The 18,696-nt window shown below is 42.9% G+C and overlaps 1 protein-coding gene across 1 annotated transcript in view; it reads left to right on the top strand.

Moving 5' to 3' along the window:
* The window catches only part of TBC1D9 (TBC1 domain family member 9), a 106,798-nt gene that overhangs the window by 82,162 nt on the left and 5,940 nt on the right, over nucleotides 1–18,696 (top strand). Inside the window, exons 14-16 of the mRNA XM_032463935.1 lie at nucleotides 8,986–9,084; nucleotides 9,261–9,329; nucleotides 14,138–14,378. Coding sequence (XP_032319826.1) covers nucleotides 8,986–9,084; nucleotides 9,261–9,329; nucleotides 14,138–14,378 — 409 coding nt within the window. The remainder of the gene's footprint in view (nucleotides 1–8,985; nucleotides 9,085–9,260; nucleotides 9,330–14,137; nucleotides 14,379–18,696) is intronic.

Below are 18,696 nucleotides of genomic sequence, written 5' to 3'. Positions count from 1 at the left end.
AGCTAGTTTTTCAAAGACACAGAAAGTGGCAGAGTCAGGAGCCAAATAAAGTGCCCTGGCATTAAATCCAGAGCCAATAGGATTTGTCTGGATAGAACAGAGATGGAATTGAAGACATACGTATGGGCATGAGGTCAGTTGGTCCAATACAGACTGGTTAGTGGGGAGTCTTGAAACCACTAATCGATTTGCAAGGCCCCCAACAGCCACTGGAAACTAAGGGGAGATTTCCTTCAAGTACATTATTTCTGAGACTCCCTGTGCAATAAATTGAGTGGGGAGAACTAAAAGAATAGACTAAGAAGGGAGATACTACAGTTATGTCAGTGAGAGAAGACCCAAGAGATGCAAAAAACAGTGTGTGTCTATTCATTTATTCAGAAAATCTTTAAAATTTCATAATGCTTGGCCTCGGAGATGTGAATTGGTGAGAATTTGGTGTGAATTTTCTTCTTTCTTTACTTTTAATGTGTAGATATTTTCAAGCACAGTATAAGTCAAAAGGATAATATAATGCATTTCCATTAACCCATCGCCCAGTCCCAGCAGTAAACAACATCTTCCCGATCTCTGTTTCATCTAATGCCTTCTTTTTTTTTCTGATATATTTTAAAGCAAACTCCAGACCTCATATTATTTCACTCATAGACTCTTCATAATATATCTCTAATAAGCATTTGGGGCATGACATTTTTTGCTAATGCATAGCTTTGATTTCCAAGTGTAACTTGTACAAGTTTGTTGATCCTTCAGAAACCACATAGACCTGTATAATAGTTATCACCAGTTGTCAGTGGACCCTCAGTTATAACATTAGCACATTTTGCCTGATTTAAAGATTCGTGCTTTTCTTCCTCTTCCTCCTCTTCTCCCTCCTCCTTTCGCTGGTAACACCGGGAACAGTTCACAGCAATCATGCTGCTTGCTCTTCCTGAGTAGTGCATAAAATCCTTTCACCAACCCAAACAGGCAGAAAATAATTTTCCCTTTCTTGCTGATAAGCAAGCCGAGGAACATCAATTTGTGAAATTTCTGTGGTATCTGGGACTTGCCTCCAAATCTGAACACAAAACGGTGCCCTTTCTACAATGCCCAGTTGTCAAAAGTATGTCTTAATGAAGCTGAACGTGAATGGTGTGTATTTAAAGAAAACGGTCTGTTGTAAGTTAGCATGACTATGGGGCCACGCACATGAGGCGAACACCAAGTGAGGGGCGGTGGTGGGGGTGGGAAAAGGTGGTCCTCAGGGCACCAGACAGCAAAGGCCTGCTGGATGGGGGTAGTCTCTTTGCCACCTGAGATGGGGAACCATTGTTGCCAGAACTTTTGGTTTTTCAAGAGAAGTTGGAGGTCTTGATTTTAATTATCCTAATTTTCAAAAATACTTCCTGGGCCAAACAATACATATCATGAACTTTCTAGCCTGTTTATAATTTCTGCAACTTTTCAATCACTTCTAGGTAAATATTAAAATGATACTGGGCATTGTGCTTAGAGTTTTCCATGCCTTGTCAAAATTAACGATCACAGGCCTGAGAGTCAGATGATGTGTTAATGCCCTTTACAGATAATAGAATGGCAGCTTAGAGAGGTTAAGTAACTTGCCCAAGGTTCCTCAGTAAATTGGAGCAGGGCTTCAGATCCCAAGTCTGTTTATCTCTAATGTGCTTCTCATTATTTCTTGTGTTTCAACCAGCATGTTCAACCCACAGCTAATATGCAGGCAGTGCACAGAGCATATCTGACACTGACGCTAACATGTTTTGTGTAATGTTCATATTTACTTAATGTGACAATGGCTTTTTGAGCCCTTTCTGCTCGGCAGAGACTTCAGATGACATAGTCCTTTGAGGAGCCTCAGAGTAGTTACAAAATATGGGCCTGCTTTCTGGCAGAGTTACAAAGGTGTCCCATAGGTCTGGATATTGCTGTGAGTGGAGACTTAAGCTCAGAGGGCCTTAGAGGGCAGCCCGCTCAGCAGACGTGGGACTCCAACAAGCAGAATCCTTGCACTGACTGCATATACTGGTCCCCTCCTATCTTCTTCTTTCTTGTCCTGCTCTTTCCTCCACCCAAACACCTTCCCCATCCCCTACCCCGGCACGTGAGCACACAGGTACACACAGGTGCCACCACCACAGAACAAGGCAGGGTGGAGCTGGGGGGAACGCCCCTTCAGCTGTATTTGAGAATCTCTCTCCCATCTTGGGCTCAGCCTCTTGTAACTTTATGCTGTTTTCTGGAAATCCAAAGACCCGCATGTCCCCCACCCACCATTTCTCCTGTCTCTCCACGCGGTCTTCCAAGGCAGAGCCTCACTGTCTGCTCTGGGCATTTGGAGACCTTCTCATACAGAAAGGACTGTTCAGTGTGAATGGGGCTCAGCCCTCTGGCTAACGGGAGTGAACCCCATTCTGTATACTGGGAAAATAAGCACCCCATAAACTAAGAAACATGTAAAAGGCACTTTGGGCATAATTCCCACGACCTAGTCTTATTTAAAAACAGAAATGGACTATAGAATTAGGACATCTGGTGCAAACGGTCCCAGCCTAAAAGGAAATCATAAATTCCAAGTTCCGGCCTGGCTATTTCTGGAGATCTTCTAAAGGAAAACGGGCCATGAGAACAACGGGGTGGTGGTCTCTTCTCCCCTGCCCCTCACCTTTTTGAAGGGGCTACTGACAGACTGAAATGCTAAAAACAAGGCAAAGAAAAGTTGGCTCAGTAGATCCAGGAGCCAGCATTTCCAAACAAGCATTTCCCATCATCCCCAAACAAGGGCAATTCCCGAGGAATTTCAGTTCCATGAAAAGAACCGATTCATTAATTGAATTATGCTCTTTCTAACAAACAAAATTCACTGATGGGCATCAGAGAGCCTAACGTTATTTAAATTTCCTAAAATCCCCCCTTCCTTAAACAATAAACAAATTAGCCATCTTCATTTCTATCTCTTCTCCAACTCTGTGTTTCTCTGTACATTTTTGTGGCCTGTGTCTAACTCTCCAGTCTAATTCCTAACATCTTTGTGAGCTGAGAAGCAATTTTCAGTGCAGGCAGACCCTCCTCTCTGTGCTGCTTTCCCCACTGGTTGCTGACAGCAACTAAGTCTTAGGTTTGCAGACCTTTGTTTCGTACCACCTCACCCACCCTTGCGTGACGTTCCCCCCCCCCTCCCCCCCCCCCCGCAGATTTCCAGATGAGGAGCAGGAGGATCAGATATGGGAATGAGGTGGAGACAAGTCTGTCCCAAGTTCCCGGTTTTATGCTCTGTGGCCCTTCCCACCCCTAGAGCATTCCTGGGTGGGACAAGCAGTCCCCTTCCGGTGCTGGGCACCTCTTTGTGATTTCCTTCATCCTCCCAAGCTTTCCTTCGCATTGATGGGAAGGCAGGGCTGATGGAAAACAGATACATACACATTTGAAAGACACCACAAGGGCCAGGCTTCACCAAGTGCAATAGGTCCCTCCTTTCTAAGTCCTCCAGAGAGAGGACTTAGAAATATTTAAATGCTGGAGCTTAAAAAAAAAATTCTTAGTTTAGGCCGAAGTCCATGGAATGATCTGAACAAACCTGCTGACCACAGCGAAACTGAAACCAAAAGAAGGCGTCATTTCTACTATCCAGATTCTGTGGTCCATTTCCGTTTTTAAACATTTGTATGTGTTCCATTGTGTTCTGTCCATGGCCAGTCCCTGGCCCTGCCTAGCAGACAGCTGGGCCCATTTCTAGTTGAGAAACAGATGTCAATTAAATATAAATTATATCAGGCTTAGGGGAAAGAACTCTCTCTTTAGCAATCTGCAGAGATCACCACGCCAATGTCTACTACTAGTTACTATTATTTGTACTTTATTTTTAATTTTTTTTGTACTTTATATATTACTATATTTTTATTTCTAAAGGCGGTTCCACAAGGACACATTTGGGGTTTCATTTTACAGAGGAAGAAACTGGGAGTCAGAAGACTCAACTGAATGGCCCAGTGAAAGAACAAAAATTCAGATCAGATTTTGTCTAGCTCCAAAGTTTATGTTCTCTTCTCCCCAGACACAAGGAAGAACCTATTGGCTGGGGGGACAGGAAGTAGTGGAGTTATGAAGCCGGTGGCTGGGCCTCACATTACAGCGCAGCCCCTGTGGGACTCCAGGCAGCTTACATAACCTCTCTGGACCTTGGTTTTACCATCTGTATAATGGAAGTAACAGGACCAACTCACAAGGAGTGAGTTATTGTAAGGAGCCCATGACATGGTTAACGTCCCTGCCAGTTGTAGATGCCAGGAAATTTAGTTTCCTTCTTCCTCACAGCTGATGTTTTTGGCTGATCAGAGGCACACTGTGGCGCGGTTTGAGGTAAACCCAGTCCTACATCTTCAGCGTGAACTTGGCAGTGGATGCTCCCCACCCTTCCGTTAGGATCAGAAGAGTTACCTTCCCTGGTAACTTTCCCCTTCAAAGGTGTAATAACCCCAGAGAGAATTAAAGGTGATATTTTCCATCACCAGTGGTAGCTCCTACCAACCACCTCTGCATTCTGGCTTCTCAGTGGAAATAAGTGTATTGCATCTTTCTTTACTGTCAAGAGAATTCTTACTTGGTCATTAGAAGCTGCTTCTCTGGAGAGGAGACATTTCTTCCATAAACCCTGCATTCATTAGGTCAAAACCCTCTTACCACGTAAGTGGTGAGAGATTTCACTGGTCAGCTTTCAAGATATCAGTGCACTATCCTGTCTTAGTTATCAGAAAGGGATGCCTGAGTCAAAACTCAATTCTCTTTCAAAACAGGTAGAAAGTACTAGAAAGGTGGGGTCTTTAGCTGTAAACCGCAGTTTGGGGAAATTCTAAATTACATAGTTCAGAGTCCACCACGTGGAGCCACCTGTAGGGAGATACTGTCTCTAGGGTTGTCAGATAAAACACAGGACTAATATTAGAGGAGACAGTTATTCATTGCTTATCTGAATCAGTAATGTGACTGGGCACCCTGTATCTCCTGTACTTTATTTACTGAATCTGGCAGACCAAGGCATCACTGAGCACCAGCCGTGCTTGGAGGAAGTCAGAGAGGTGAACCCCTGGGGCGCCCCCCAGAGGTCGGGCTCTGGGTGCGAACCCTAGCATCGGACAGCCTGCATTCACACCTGGCTGCACAGCTCTGCAGCCTTGGGCAAGTTAATGATTTGGTAAACATCCATTCCCTCGTTTCTGAAATGCAGGTAAGAAGAGCACGTCTTTCCTGCTGAGGATTCAGTGTGTTCAGCCAACATGTGTTGAGCCCTTGCTGTGAATCAGACTGTCCACTCTCTACCCTCATAGTACAGGGCGAGAGGCAGACAAGTCAGAAAGAACACAACGGGTGAAAAGATAGGGAGCGCAGTTTCTCTGCGTGTCTGGTGAAGTGACATTTAGCAGAGACACAGGTGACATGGGGACACCAGTGCATGGTGTCTGAGAGAAGCAATTTCCAGGCAAGAGGGGGTGGCCAGGGCAGAGGCCCCCGCTGGCAGCGGAGCCAGCATGGTGTGTCTGAGGGACAGCTGAGGCCATTGTGCCTGGACGGGGTGAGGAAAGGGTGGTGGCAGGTGATGGAGAGCTAGCTGGGGGAGGGAGGGGGAAGGTGGGGGCTGTGGGCCTTGGTCAGACTTGGAATTTGACGCTGAGTGAGCTGTGAAACCACTGGAGTTGAAAGCAAGGGAGCAGTACATCTGACACAGGTTTTAGAAAGACCACTCTTGCTTCTAGGGGAAAAATGAAGGTAGAGGGCCTCGAAGATCCGTGTGGGGACTGTTGTAAGAGACGGTAGTGGCTTAGACCACAGTGGTGACAGGAGAGGCAGTGAACAGTGCTGGGAGTCCCTGGGGAGTCAGTGTTGATGGAGAAAAGAGGTTTTAAGACTCAGCCTGGAGTTCCCCAAGGTTTCAGGATGGAGGGGGATGTGCAGAGGAGACAGAAAGGGAGTAGCCAGTGAGGCATAAACAGAACCAGGAGAGTCAGATTAAATGGAATGAACACAAAACATGTAAATTTATGCCAAACACCATAGTCCATAGTAAGCAGTTTATAGGTTTTAGCTCTTGTATTAGTTGGAGCACAGGCCAGGCTGTCATACAGCAGACCCCAAAGTAGAGGTCAGCACGATAGAAATTTGTTTTCCTCTCACTCTGAGCCAGCAAGGCAGTTCAGGGCCGGTGTGGAGCTCAGCGGCACCAGGGACTCGGGCTTCTTTTAGTTCACTCTTGAGGAGTGTCTCCTCCCTGCAGGAAGGAGACAGGGAGTGTCTACCCCTTTCCCTTAATGGGCCCTCCTCAGTCACTTGTGCTCACATTATTTTGGCCAGAAACAAGCCACCTGGCACAGAAGGGGAGGGTGGAAATGTGCTCGTTTGCTGGGTGTCCGGATGCTCAGTTGAAATTTTGAATTTTCTGCATGCAGGGAGAGCAGATCTGTGGATCTTGGTGTGGATCTTGGTGTGACTGTCTGTGTGACAGCCATGGGGTGTCTCTCACATGTGACTTAGCTAGATAATGCTAGGCCTCATTTCATGATTTCAAAAAGCTAGTGTTCTCTCTCTATACCCACAGTAGTCTTAGATTCAAAGGTAATTTCTCAGCTGCCTGATGGTCGCTTACTTTTCAGATTCCTTCATCATTTTCTGTCATAAAATGTTTCATCATAACTTCAAAAAACAAAACAAACAAAAAGCCGCTTTAATTTTTAAATCATAATCGATTTATAAGAGATAGCAAAGAAACGTACAGGGAAGTCACATGCCTTTTCTCCCCAAGTCGCTTCCTCCCCAGTGCTAACATCCCAAACAACCTCCATATGAAATCAAAACCAAGACATTGACATTGGCCCAATCCACAGGGCTTATTCAGGTTTCATCAATTCTGCATGCACTCATTTGTGTGTGTGTGTCTGTGGCTCTGTGCATCGCCTTGTGTAACTCCCATCACAGCCAAGGCACTCAGCTGCACCCTCACCTCTAGTGTTACTCCTTCACAGCCACACCCACTCCTCCCTCACCCCCCGGCTAACACCAGCAACCATTAGTCTATTCTCCCTCTCCTGTTCTCCATCTCTATAATCATGTTATTTCATGATTGTTACATAAATAGAAATATGCAATATGTATCCTTTTAAGATTTGTCTTTTTTTTTCTCTCTCCCCTTTCAAGCTCTGTGCCCCTTTATAATGTTTTTTTTTATTGAAGTACAATTACAATGTGTCTTTCTCTGGTGTACAGCAAAGTGTCCCAGTCATGCATATACGTACATATATTCATTTTCATATTTTTTTCCATTAAAGTTTATTACAAGATATTGAACATAGTTCCCTGTGCTATAAAAAAGAAACTTTTTTAAAATCTATTTTTATATATAGTGGCAAACATTTGCAAATCACAAACTCCCAAATTGATCGCCTCCCACCCCCATTCCCTGATAACCATAAGATTGTTTACTAAATCTGCAAGTCTGTTTCTGTTTTGTAAATGAGTTCATAGTGTCTTTTTTTTTTTTTTTTTTAGATTTCACATATCACATATGAATGATATCATATGATATTTTTCTTTCTCTTTCTGGCTTACTTCATTTCATTCACTTTTTTCATTCAGCATGAGTTCTTTGAGGTTCATCCAAGTCATTGTCTACATCAACATTAGTTTTCTTTTTTTAAAATTTCTGTGTAATATGCCACAGTATGGATGTGCAAAAGCACTCTTCAAACTGTCCATTTAACGTACCCATGTGACCATTTTCCAGATCAATACCACACCCCAAAAGTGCCCTTTGTGTCCCCTTCCTGTCCCTATCCACCCAAGCAAGGTTAATAATTCTCCTGACTTTTAGCACCATAGATTAATTTTGTTTTTGAACTTCATGTAAATGGAATTACACAGAATGTGCTCTTTGGGTTCTGGTTTATTTTGCTCAGCATTATGAACCAAATTGCTCATTTCCATTGCTGCTTAGTAATCCATGGTGTGACAATACTACAATGTATTTATCTGTGCTACTGTTAATGAAGATTTGAGTGGTTCTGGCTTTTGGCTAGTAGTGGCACTAGGAATATTCTAGTGTATGTCTTTTGGTAAAAATATATATATACACTTTTTTTGGGGTATACTTAGGAGAGGAGCTTCTGCGTCATAGGTATGTATCTGTTTAGATTTAGTGGATACTGCCAGATGGATTTCCAAAATGGTAGTACCAGTTAATACGCTGAGCAACAGCACATGAGAGTTTTGGCTGCACCATGCCTTTGTCAACACTTGCTGTTGTCTGTCAGCTCTTCTTGTACCCTTTACACGTGTTTGACCATTGCAGCATTGCTTCCATGAGTTGCACTTGAGGCAGAATTTCTTTGTTTTTCTTCCATACCACTAAGGGAGAGGAAACCTTACATCTTTCTCTGCCTTCTACTTGGAAGGCTCATTTGGCTTTTGAAATGTAGTTCAATAAACATTCAGGCAATGCTAGGCATTTTGGAGTTTGAAAAGGTAGCTAGCCCTCAGCGTCTGCCACCCAGAGACAAATGCTGTTGAACTTGAGGTCTAGACAAGGAGCCTCACACCAACATCCCTTCCAACCTCCCAGTTTGACAGTTGGCCATAGATAGTTCTTTTCTTCCTGTCAAGAAAGTTCTTCCTTTAAAGCATTTTTTAATACACAAATGGTCCTTGTAGCCTTATTTAACCCTTTTCTTCCTTACAAACTGTGCTGTGTGAGACTCATTTGGCTTTGAAATTTAGTTCAGCTGGTAAGAAGCACGAGAATTTTCTGTTATTTATTGATGGCTGTTAAATGGTTTTAAAATAAACAAAGATAATACAGTAAATCAAGATGTGGTCTAGGAGGCCTCTGACTGGACAGGATATTTCCTGTGTGTATCAGGGCTGTGCCTCCATCAGTCCTGCTGAAAGGGCACTGTGTGCTTTAGCAGATTTCTCAGACCTGTCAATATTGCTCCTTTCCAGAAATTTGGAACTATCCGGGCAGATCTCATTGAGCAGATGAGATTCAAACAGAGACTGAAGGTGATCCAGACACTGGAGGATACCACGAAGCGGAATGTGGTGAGTCCTTCGAGAAACGGCACGTGGCCTTCCTTCTCCGTCCTTCCCTGCACTCCTGGCGACTCATAAATTCCTGTCTGACAGACTGAAGATGATTTAAAAGGAGAAAATCAGGAACTTTTCCCATTAGGATATTTTTGAGTTTATGAAATTCATTGTGTTTATTCTTCTTATAGGTACGAACTATTGTGACAGAAACTTCCTTTACCATTGATGAGCTGGAGGAACTTTATGCTCTTTTCAAGGTGAGTTTCAAAGAAAACTTGTGTACATTCAGGGAAATAAAGGAGTTGAATAATTCAGTGAGTTCTAGATTCTTCTGTTAAATTATGAAGGGACAGCATGAGTGCCAACATGCATAAACAGGAAGACAGAGCTGAGAGTATAAAAATGGAGTGCTGAATATGAAAAATAAAGGTGTTTGTAGAACTCATTTAAGTTGATCTTTTAGCTTTCTTCCACTCCATACAATATTTTAGACGTCTCCCTGGACTTAAAAAACAGGGGATCACTTTATAATATTCATTAGAACAACAGCAATCAAGTTTAAATTCTGCCTGAAACTCTTGTAAATTATAATTTCCTATATTAAACTATATTAAAGCATCCTAATAGCTTTCTATACTAAGCTAGGGCACTTTTTATTGAAGAGAGATAGGTAGCTAGAATAAGACCAAAGCTGCTCAGATGTCTGAGCAAAAGCCTAATTGTTTAAATTTCTGTTATTTCCATTTCTAATTCAGCCCATTACCAATCTTGATCCTGAGTAAGAAAATATTATGTTAATAAATACAGCAGTGTAGAATGTTTTTCCTTCTAGAAAAAAATACTTTTGTCATAGCTGTCATTACCAACATCAGAGGTACAAATGTGGCAATTGATAGAGAAAGTCTTAAAAAGATGCCTTTTGTACAGGTACCAATTTTATCACTATCTCTAACTGGCTGGTTTCTTGTATACAGTGCCTCTTACTTCCAGAACTAAACTTGGCTGTGTTGAGGACTGCAACAGTAGTTCAGGGACAGACATAAAGGGACAAACATAAAGATCTGAACGGGACACTGACAGACCTCAGGATCAGAGAATGTGATGATAAATAAAATAAAAAGTTTTATTTACTTTTGTTTCGCTAAATGCCGAGTCTAGTCTCCCCCTGATAGGTGTTCCAAACATGCATGTTGAATGCCTGCGTAAATCAGTGATCAGTTTTCAATTTAGTACCATCTCTGCATGCCTCTGATGTGGGTGCAGAGAGATTCAGGTTTCATAGCTGGATAGCGATGCACTCTGTGCAGCCCAGCAGCCTGACCGAGGGAGTGGACAGCAGTGCCCTCACCAGCCGCATTCAGCCCTTGACGGTGAAGTCTCTACTCATTCGTGTTCTGTTCATACACATAAAACTCTGTAGTTAATGGCTCGGTGTAAGTCGGCTAGCCGTAAAGAAGGGGTCCCTCTTTGTTTCATGGAGGAAAAATGTAACGACCCAACTGGGTACAAAACAAACAAACAAAATACAAGGATCCCATTGAGATCAGATTTTAAAAGGATACTGAGAACCAGAAGAAATCTGCTTCCAGGGTGGTGAGGGTAGGGCCAGGATTTGGGGTAACTAAACAAGTGGGAGTAGCAGCTGGAGGCAGCAAGACCATGGACAGATAATGGGAAGGGCTATGACATTTGAAAGAGGAGGCTGACTTTGGGGGATACCAGGAACTGGAGGACCAGGACTGGTTGTGCAGAAGTCCCAGATTCAGAGATCACTAAAGCCATGTCTTCTCTCTGGGCACCCCTGCCGTCTCTAGTCTGTGCACCTCCAGGTACCGGGTGTGGCATTTGTATGCTGAGGATATGCCTGAAGAAAGCTTCCCTTATGTACCAAAGTATAAGGAAAGTGCTTAGTACACTCTCTCCTAAGCGTGTGTTAACAAACACGAGCTCCCCATGTCTGCTGAGCACCCCGAGACGGAACCCAAGGCCCTTGGTTGCTGTCAAGATGGGAAGGAGCCTTGTACTGCAGAACCCAAGATAAAGATTTCAGTAATGGACTCTTTCTTGAGTCTTCTGAACACTTCAAATGGCTTTATTTCAACTGAACAAACATTTATTGAGGCATTACTGTGTGAGACACCCTGCCAGACTCTTTAGTCCTTTAAAAAGCCAGTTCCTAGGGGGGTTTCTGTGGATACAAAGGAAAGAGACAGTCATCTCCCACAGAGCTTTCTGCTTGGGCTTTGGGCTAAAACTTGTTTAAAAACAAAAAAGGTGAAAGGCTGCCACCCTGAGGCAGATTTGGTGGAAAATGTGGCTCAGGGCCCCTGTGCCTTGGTTTCTCTTGAACTCTTTCTCAGTTAGTCCTTTTTCAATCTCGGGTCCCCAGTCCCTAAGTGATGGAGTAGGAGGTCTCATCAAGGAGGAGGGACATGCTCGATCTGCATGGCTGGTTGTTTCGTGATGGGGTGAGCACCGTGAAGGTGCCTGCACCACAATCCTCTGGTTCCAGAGGAATGTGGGCACTCCAGTTAGAGGAAATGCTCTGGGTAACCTTTATCCACTGACATAGCTCAAGTAAAGAGGACCCCTCCCGGAGGTTGTATCACCAACACCGTCCCACCCACAGAGGGCTGCTGGGCATCACTGATAATTCAGAGTAGAGCTTAACCCACGTGGCCCTCGGACCTCAGCCTCTGCCTCCCTCCCTCTGACATCACCACTGTCACCACTGCCCACCCCACGCCCAGCAGCAGGGGTGCAGCCCAAAGCCAGGTGAGCTTGACATGCTTCCTTTATTCTGCTAAGGCTGCACTGCAGAAACCTCTCCTTCCTCCTGTCCTGCCACTCCCACTCCTCTCTTTTTTGGGGGGTTGTTAGCTACAACTGCAGTAAACAATCAGGATAAAGACATTGGTCTTCTTTGCTCCATTCTAAGTGAGAGCAGCACTGAAGGACTACACACTCACCACTGACACCCCCTTCTCAGAGCCCTCAGGCAAGAGGGAAAGATCTGTTTTCAAAGTGCTTTTTGCTGTTTGAAATATTATACATGCTGATAATGAAATAGAGAGTACAGCAGGGAATAAAGTAAAAAATAAAGGCTCCCTTTAGATGCCCAGTGCTCACTGTAAACACCTGTGTAGTGGGAGGAGGGGGGATTCTTCCTGGCCTTTCTGTTAGCTATTTTATCTTTGTGGTCTTCCTAGAATGGGCATGGATATCTGCCAGAATCAATATGACCTCATGAATAAAGAGGCAGCCTTGTTTCCAAGGACAGAAACAGGAAGCCTTTTGTTGGATTTCTGTTATCCTCACCCTAGTGGTCCCTGCTCACGAGTTTAATGGAGCTATTTTCAGATGTGTGAACCAGGAAGACCGCACACCTGTGGCCTGAATACTTGATGGCTAGGATAATATCTGTGTGGTTTTTGGTGACCTGGAAGCTGGGGGTTTACGGGACACAACACTGAACTAGGAATTTGGAAACCCAGAATCGCATCATGATTCTGCTCTGACTAGCTGGCTGGATGACCTTGTGGAAGCCACTTGCCCTCTGGGCTGTACCGTCCTCACTTAGGAAACAAGGTGATCAGATTGCCTGAATTACTGATCCTTTTCAGGTTAACATTCTATGTATTTCTTAAAAAAAAAAAAAAAAAAGAGACTTGTTTGTCTTTACAGGAGTTAACTTTTTTTTAAACATTTTTTATTGATTTATAATCATTTTACAATGTTGTATCAAATTCCAGTGTATAGCACAATTTTTCAGTTATACATGAACATATATATATTCATTGTCACATTTTTTTCTCTGTGTGCTACCATTAGAAATTGTATATATTTCTCTGTGCTATACAGTATAATCTTGTTTATCTATACTACAATTTTGAAATCCCAGTCTATCCCTTCCCACCCTCCGCCCCCTTGGCAACCACAAGTTTGTATTCTATGTCTATGAATCTATTTCTGTTTTGTATTTATGCTTTGTGTTTTTTTTTTTTTTTTTTAGATTCCACATATGAGTGATCTCATATGGTATTTTTCTTTCTCTTTCTGGCTTACTTCACTTAGAATGACATTCTCCAGGAGCATCCATGTTGCTGCAAATGGTGTTATGTTGTCGGTTTTTATGGCTGAGTAGTATTCCATTGTATAAATAGACCACAGCTTCTTTATCCATTCATCCATTGATGGACATTTAGGCTGTTTCCATGTCTTGGCTATTGTAAATAGTGCTGCTCTGAACATTGGGGTGCAGGTGTCATCCTGAAGTAGGGTTCCTTCTGGATATAAGCCCAGGAGTGGGATTGCTGGGTCTATTCCTAGTCTTTTGAGGAATCTCCACAGTTTTCCACAGTGGCTGCACCAAACTGCATTCCCACCAGCAGTGTAGGAGGGTTCCCCTTTCTCCACAGCCTCTCCAGCATTTGTCATTTGTGGATTTTTGAATGATGGCCATTCTGACTGGTGTGAGGTGATACCTCATTGTAGTTTTGATTTGCATTTCTCTGATACTTAGTGATATTGAGCATTTTTTCATGTGCCTATTGATCATTTGTATGTCTTCCTTGGAGAATTGCTTGTTTAGGTATTTGGCCCATTTTTGGATTGGGTTGTTTGGTTGTTTCTTATTAAGTTGTATGAGCTGCTTATATATTCTGGAGATCAAGCCTTTGTTGGTTTCATTTGCAAAAATTTTCTCCCATTCCATAGGTTGTCTTTTTGTTTTACTTATGGTTTCCAGGAATTAATTTCTTAAAATGCTTGAGCGTGTATGTAAAGGAGAAGAAAAAAAGGGGGCATTCACTTTCTTTCTTCACCTACTCCAGCAATTGAACTGGGTTTTTCATGTCAAATGGAAACCGCAGAGGTGGTTGCCATGGAGTTGGTGGAGGGTGGTCAGGTGGAGATGTATATAGAAGAGAAGACGAGGGTGCCCTGGGACCAGAGCACTGTCCCAGGACATACACATGGGGGACCTAAAGCCTTTTTCCAAATCTGAGGGAAGATCTTTCTTCCTGGTATTTGCTGTGAGATACAACCCTGTTCTTTGATTTTTCAGGCGGAACATCTAACCAGCTGCTACTGGGGCGGAAGCAGCAATGCGCTGGACCGGCACGACCCCAGCCTGCCTTACCTGGAGCAGTATCGCATCGACTTTGAGCAGTTCAAGGGCATGTTTGCTCTGCTCTTTCCCTGGGCCTGTGGAACTCACTCTGATGTGCTGGCCTCCCGCTTATTCCAGTTATTAGATGAAAATGGAGACTCTCTGATCAACTTCCGAGAGTTTGTCTCTGGGCTGAGTAAGGACGTGATGGTGTTGCATGAGTAGTTGGGGGGGAGGGGATGGGAGAGTAATTGCCCTGGTCTTCTGTGCTGCCTCAGGACCACAACCCCACTTGCCTCAGAAGATGGGGTTTAAAGGACAGAGGAGCACACTTTAGGGTTTGCAAGCTGATTCCAAAATTTGTTTTTAGTTAATGGATATATGATTAAATCACTGGCGTCTACATTAGATAGTAATCTGCACTAGTTAAAATACATTATCAGAGAGTTTGCAAGAGTGCCGACTTAAACACTGAAACTGAAGACGATAACTTTATAAGGGAAGAAGAAATGTTTGGATGGATTGCTTTTCTCTGTCAGAAAAAAATATTTATAGTACATATAATTTCATAAAATTATATAAGATATTGCATAGTGTTTTTAATAAAGGGCTGGAGAAAACCCACAACAGCTCTGCAATATAAATGGAAATCTTTCTCTCCATTTTTCAGGGAGAGAGGGCCATCCATCGTGAGAATGCATACCCTCAACTCACAGGCAGCATCTGCTTGTCAGCCTCTCTGTCTGACTGTTTACTGCCCTGTTTCTGTTGGACTCCTGTTCGATTAATATTTGAGCAAAAAAGCCACATGGCTGTTGAACTTAGCTTGCCCAATGCAAGGTTGTGGATGTAGCAGGCATTATGTTGTCAGGCTGCCAGGAGAAAAGAAGGAAAAATCTTTTTAATTCTAATTGTGCCACTCTATGATGTTGGTCCATGCACTTCAAAAATGACCTGCCCAGGGAAAGGTGAAGGTGTCAGGTAGAGTGCTAACAGTGATTCCAAAAACTACCCTACATCTGTAATGATTGGAAGGCTTAAAGGCCAGAGGAAGATGATGGCATTTAAAAAGGCAAAGGGGTATAGATGAGGTCCTCCGAGGTAAGAAAAAACAATTTGTGTAAAGCATCATATGTATGTTTAGAAGGGAGGACAGGGAGGAACCTGGCCTTTATTAAGAATGCAGGCACTGTTCTGATGCTTTAGAACTTGTACTTTAGCACATAATCCAAACAATAGACCTTTGAGGTAGTAACAGTACCGATAACTAACATTTATACAGCACGTGCTCAGCCAGGCACTGCCCTGGTGCTTTACGTGCATCTGATTCACCGACAGCGCACATCTGCAAAGTTGGAGTTTGAACTCAGGTGCCCCGGAAGCACAGTCTGTGTGGTTGCTGTTATGCTTTACTACCCATCTGCTGACTAGTACTATCCCCACTTTCAGTTAAAGAGATGGAGGCTCAGAAAAGTTAAGCAACTTGCTGGGACATTTGTTTTTAGCAAGTCAATACATCTGTGTTATTGAACTGAACTGAAAGGCACAGTGAGTTCTTGCTGACTCAGGATTCAGACAAGGGCTGTCTCAAAAGCTCATCCTTTTCTCTTTACGCTGTGCTGAGGACAGCAAACAGGATTTTTTTTTTTTAAGGGAAGAAGGAGGTGTTAATTTTTAATTACACAAGTAACACATAAATACATCCTGCTTTTTAGAAAAGTGAAATAATCCAGACAAGGCTGAAGACCCTTTTGATCCTCTCCTAATCTTTTCTGCCCCAAAGTAACTACTTACTGTCACATTGGTGTCTGTCAAAAAGGAGATTTTTTAAAAATCACCTTTGGGCAAGAATAAGGAGGAAGAAAAAGAGATAACGTTCAACACATAGAAAGAGTTCTAGGAATTTTTGCCATAAACATCTCTGCCACAAGCAGTTTCACAGCACAGCTAGTTGACCATAAAGCCATGCTGCCCTAAGAGATAAAATAACTGGTTGACAGGTAGGACACTAGAGCAGGATATCTTTACAAATCCTTCGGTGACACAGTCATCCCTCCCACTCGTCAAAACCAAAAGTTTACCAACTATGTGGCAACTGCGAAAGAAGCGGCTACCAATCCACAACAGCCCTCGAGAGCACTAACGGTTGGTTCTTTAGCTAATGTGGATACAGAAGCTTGCCCTCTGCTGCCATCTTTACCGAACTGATCACACGATACTAGAAGTGGGAGGCAAAGGAAGACTCAAGCTCCTCCTTTCCCCCAAGAGGAGGTGGTTGTGTGAGTCTTGATAAGCATAAGTTTCTTGAAAGTGGTGAACATTTTAGCAGAACCTGCCTTATCTTTTTTAAATTGAAGTATAGTTGATTCATAATGTTATGTTAGTTTCTGGTGTACAACATAGTGATCCAGTTATACACATATATACTCTGATTCGTATTCTTTTCCATTGTAGGTTATTACAAAGTATTGAATATAGTTCCTTGTGCTGTACAGTAGGACCTTGTCGTTTATCTATTTTGTGTATAGTAGTTTGTATCTGCTAATCCCAAACTCCAATTTATCCCTCCCCCTCCGCCCTTTAGTAACCATAAGTTTGTTTTCTATGTCTGTGAGTCACTTTTGTTTTGTAAATAAGTTCATTTGTATCATTTTCTTAGATTCCTCATATAAGTAATATCATATGATATTTGTCTTTCTCTGTCTGACTTACTTCACTTAGTATGACCATCTCCAGGTCCACCCATGTTGCTGCAAAGGGCAATATTTCATTCTTTTTTATGGCTGAGCAGTATTCCATTGCATATATACCACATCTTCGGTATCCAGTCAACAGAATCTGGCTTAGATTAGCTCACTGAAGGATTCACAGAAATTGATCCCTTATTTTCTAGTATAATATAACTGCCGACCAGTTACCTTTGTCTTTTACGGCAAAATGGCCTCCACAGCCAATTAGTTGTGGGGCGAATATGCTTGCAGCAAAGATGTTTAAGGTGAAAATACCAGACACGTGTAGAAAGCGATAGGAATAAATATAAATATTTAACTTATTCATGTTTTGTCAAACCCCAACAAGGTAAATACTCTTCAGAATCTTCAGAAAAGGAAAGAGAAGCTTCCAGTGCAAGATGGTGAAAACAGTGGCTAAGAGTACTTAGGCTTCTTCAGTGCAGTTGAGTTCTTTGAGCAAAGGAAACTCCACCCAGATTGCTAGGAGTCTCAGAGCTGTAGTCAGTTATGCGGGTTGATTATAGCTAGTGGAGGTAAGTGGACCCAGAAAAGAGAAATTTGGTTCAAGTCTTAAGAAACTAAAAGCATGAATTCTGGAAAAGATGGATGAGTAATCTTAATGTCAATCCCCAGAAAGATCCCTCTAGAAATTAGTGAACAGACAGTCTATATGAAGGTAGAGATGAAGGGCTACTATTCAAAGCCACAAATTAGCTGTACCTCCTTTTCCAGTGGTGTTGCAGGAAGGCAGCATTTCTAAACATGCTGTAGGTGTCACGATGCAGCTGGTCATTTGACAGATAACTCGCTATACATGGAAAAGTTGGAAGGATGTGGAAGTCAGTGAGTCCATGTCTGGCTGAACCCTGCACCCAGAGCTTGGTGGTCAGCAACAAGTTTTCTAGTACCTTGGCTTGGTATTTAAGCTCTGTGGTTGTTCCCTCACTTGTAAAATAGTTCCTGTCAGGACTAAAAGAAATAATTCAAGTAAAGTTCCTACAACAGTGACTGACTCAAAAAGTGTTAAGTTATTATTGTCACTATAATTACGATGTACTGGATAGCAATTTAAACTATGAAAGTAGGGAAGGCATACTACCCAAATGTGTCGGCTACACGAAGCTGGGAGAGACAGCCAATGCATTGGAGGACAACAGCAAGATTAAAAAATATTAGAGGAGGAAATGATTGGCAAAAACAAATTGATAGGGATAAATCATGAGTCTTAAATTTTGAGAAGTGACTGTAAAAGAACTGTATGGCTGCATAGATGGTATAGTGGTTTCAATCTTGGAATCTAGGCTCAGACAAATCTGAGTTCAAATCCTGGGCCTGCCACTTACTAGCTTATGACCTTGAGCCTATTACTTAACATCACTAAGCCTGACTTTTCTCATCTAAGTTGGGGTACTAATTGTGCCCATCTCCTACAGTTATTGTGACAAGGCAGTGAAATACATGTGGAAAGCAGTTAACATAGGCTTAACACAACGTGAATGGTTAATAAAGATCTGTCGTTCTCTTCATGATTAGTATTAGTGAGCATGCAGACACTCTGGGGTTTAGTTAACCATGCGGTCCGTACAAAACTCCAGAGTGAAGAGCAGGAAGAGTGGACCACAGTCCTGGGCTGCATTAGGGGAAGAGCCAAGAACAGTTCCACTATTGTCTTCAGTGGGCAAGAGGCTTCTGGAGCTCTCTGTCCAGGGGGACACTGCTGGACTAATTAATACACAAGGTGGATGTGGGTAAGAATAGGGAAAGGTGTACAAATCAGGTCAC

Source organism: Camelus ferus, chromosome 2 (genome assembly GCF_009834535.1).
Source record: "Camelus ferus isolate YT-003-E chromosome 2, BCGSAC_Cfer_1.0, whole genome shotgun sequence".
Classification (NCBI taxonomy): Eukaryota; Metazoa; Chordata; class Mammalia; order Artiodactyla; family Camelidae; genus Camelus; species Camelus ferus.
This window is presented reverse-complemented; position numbering and strand designations above follow the sequence as displayed.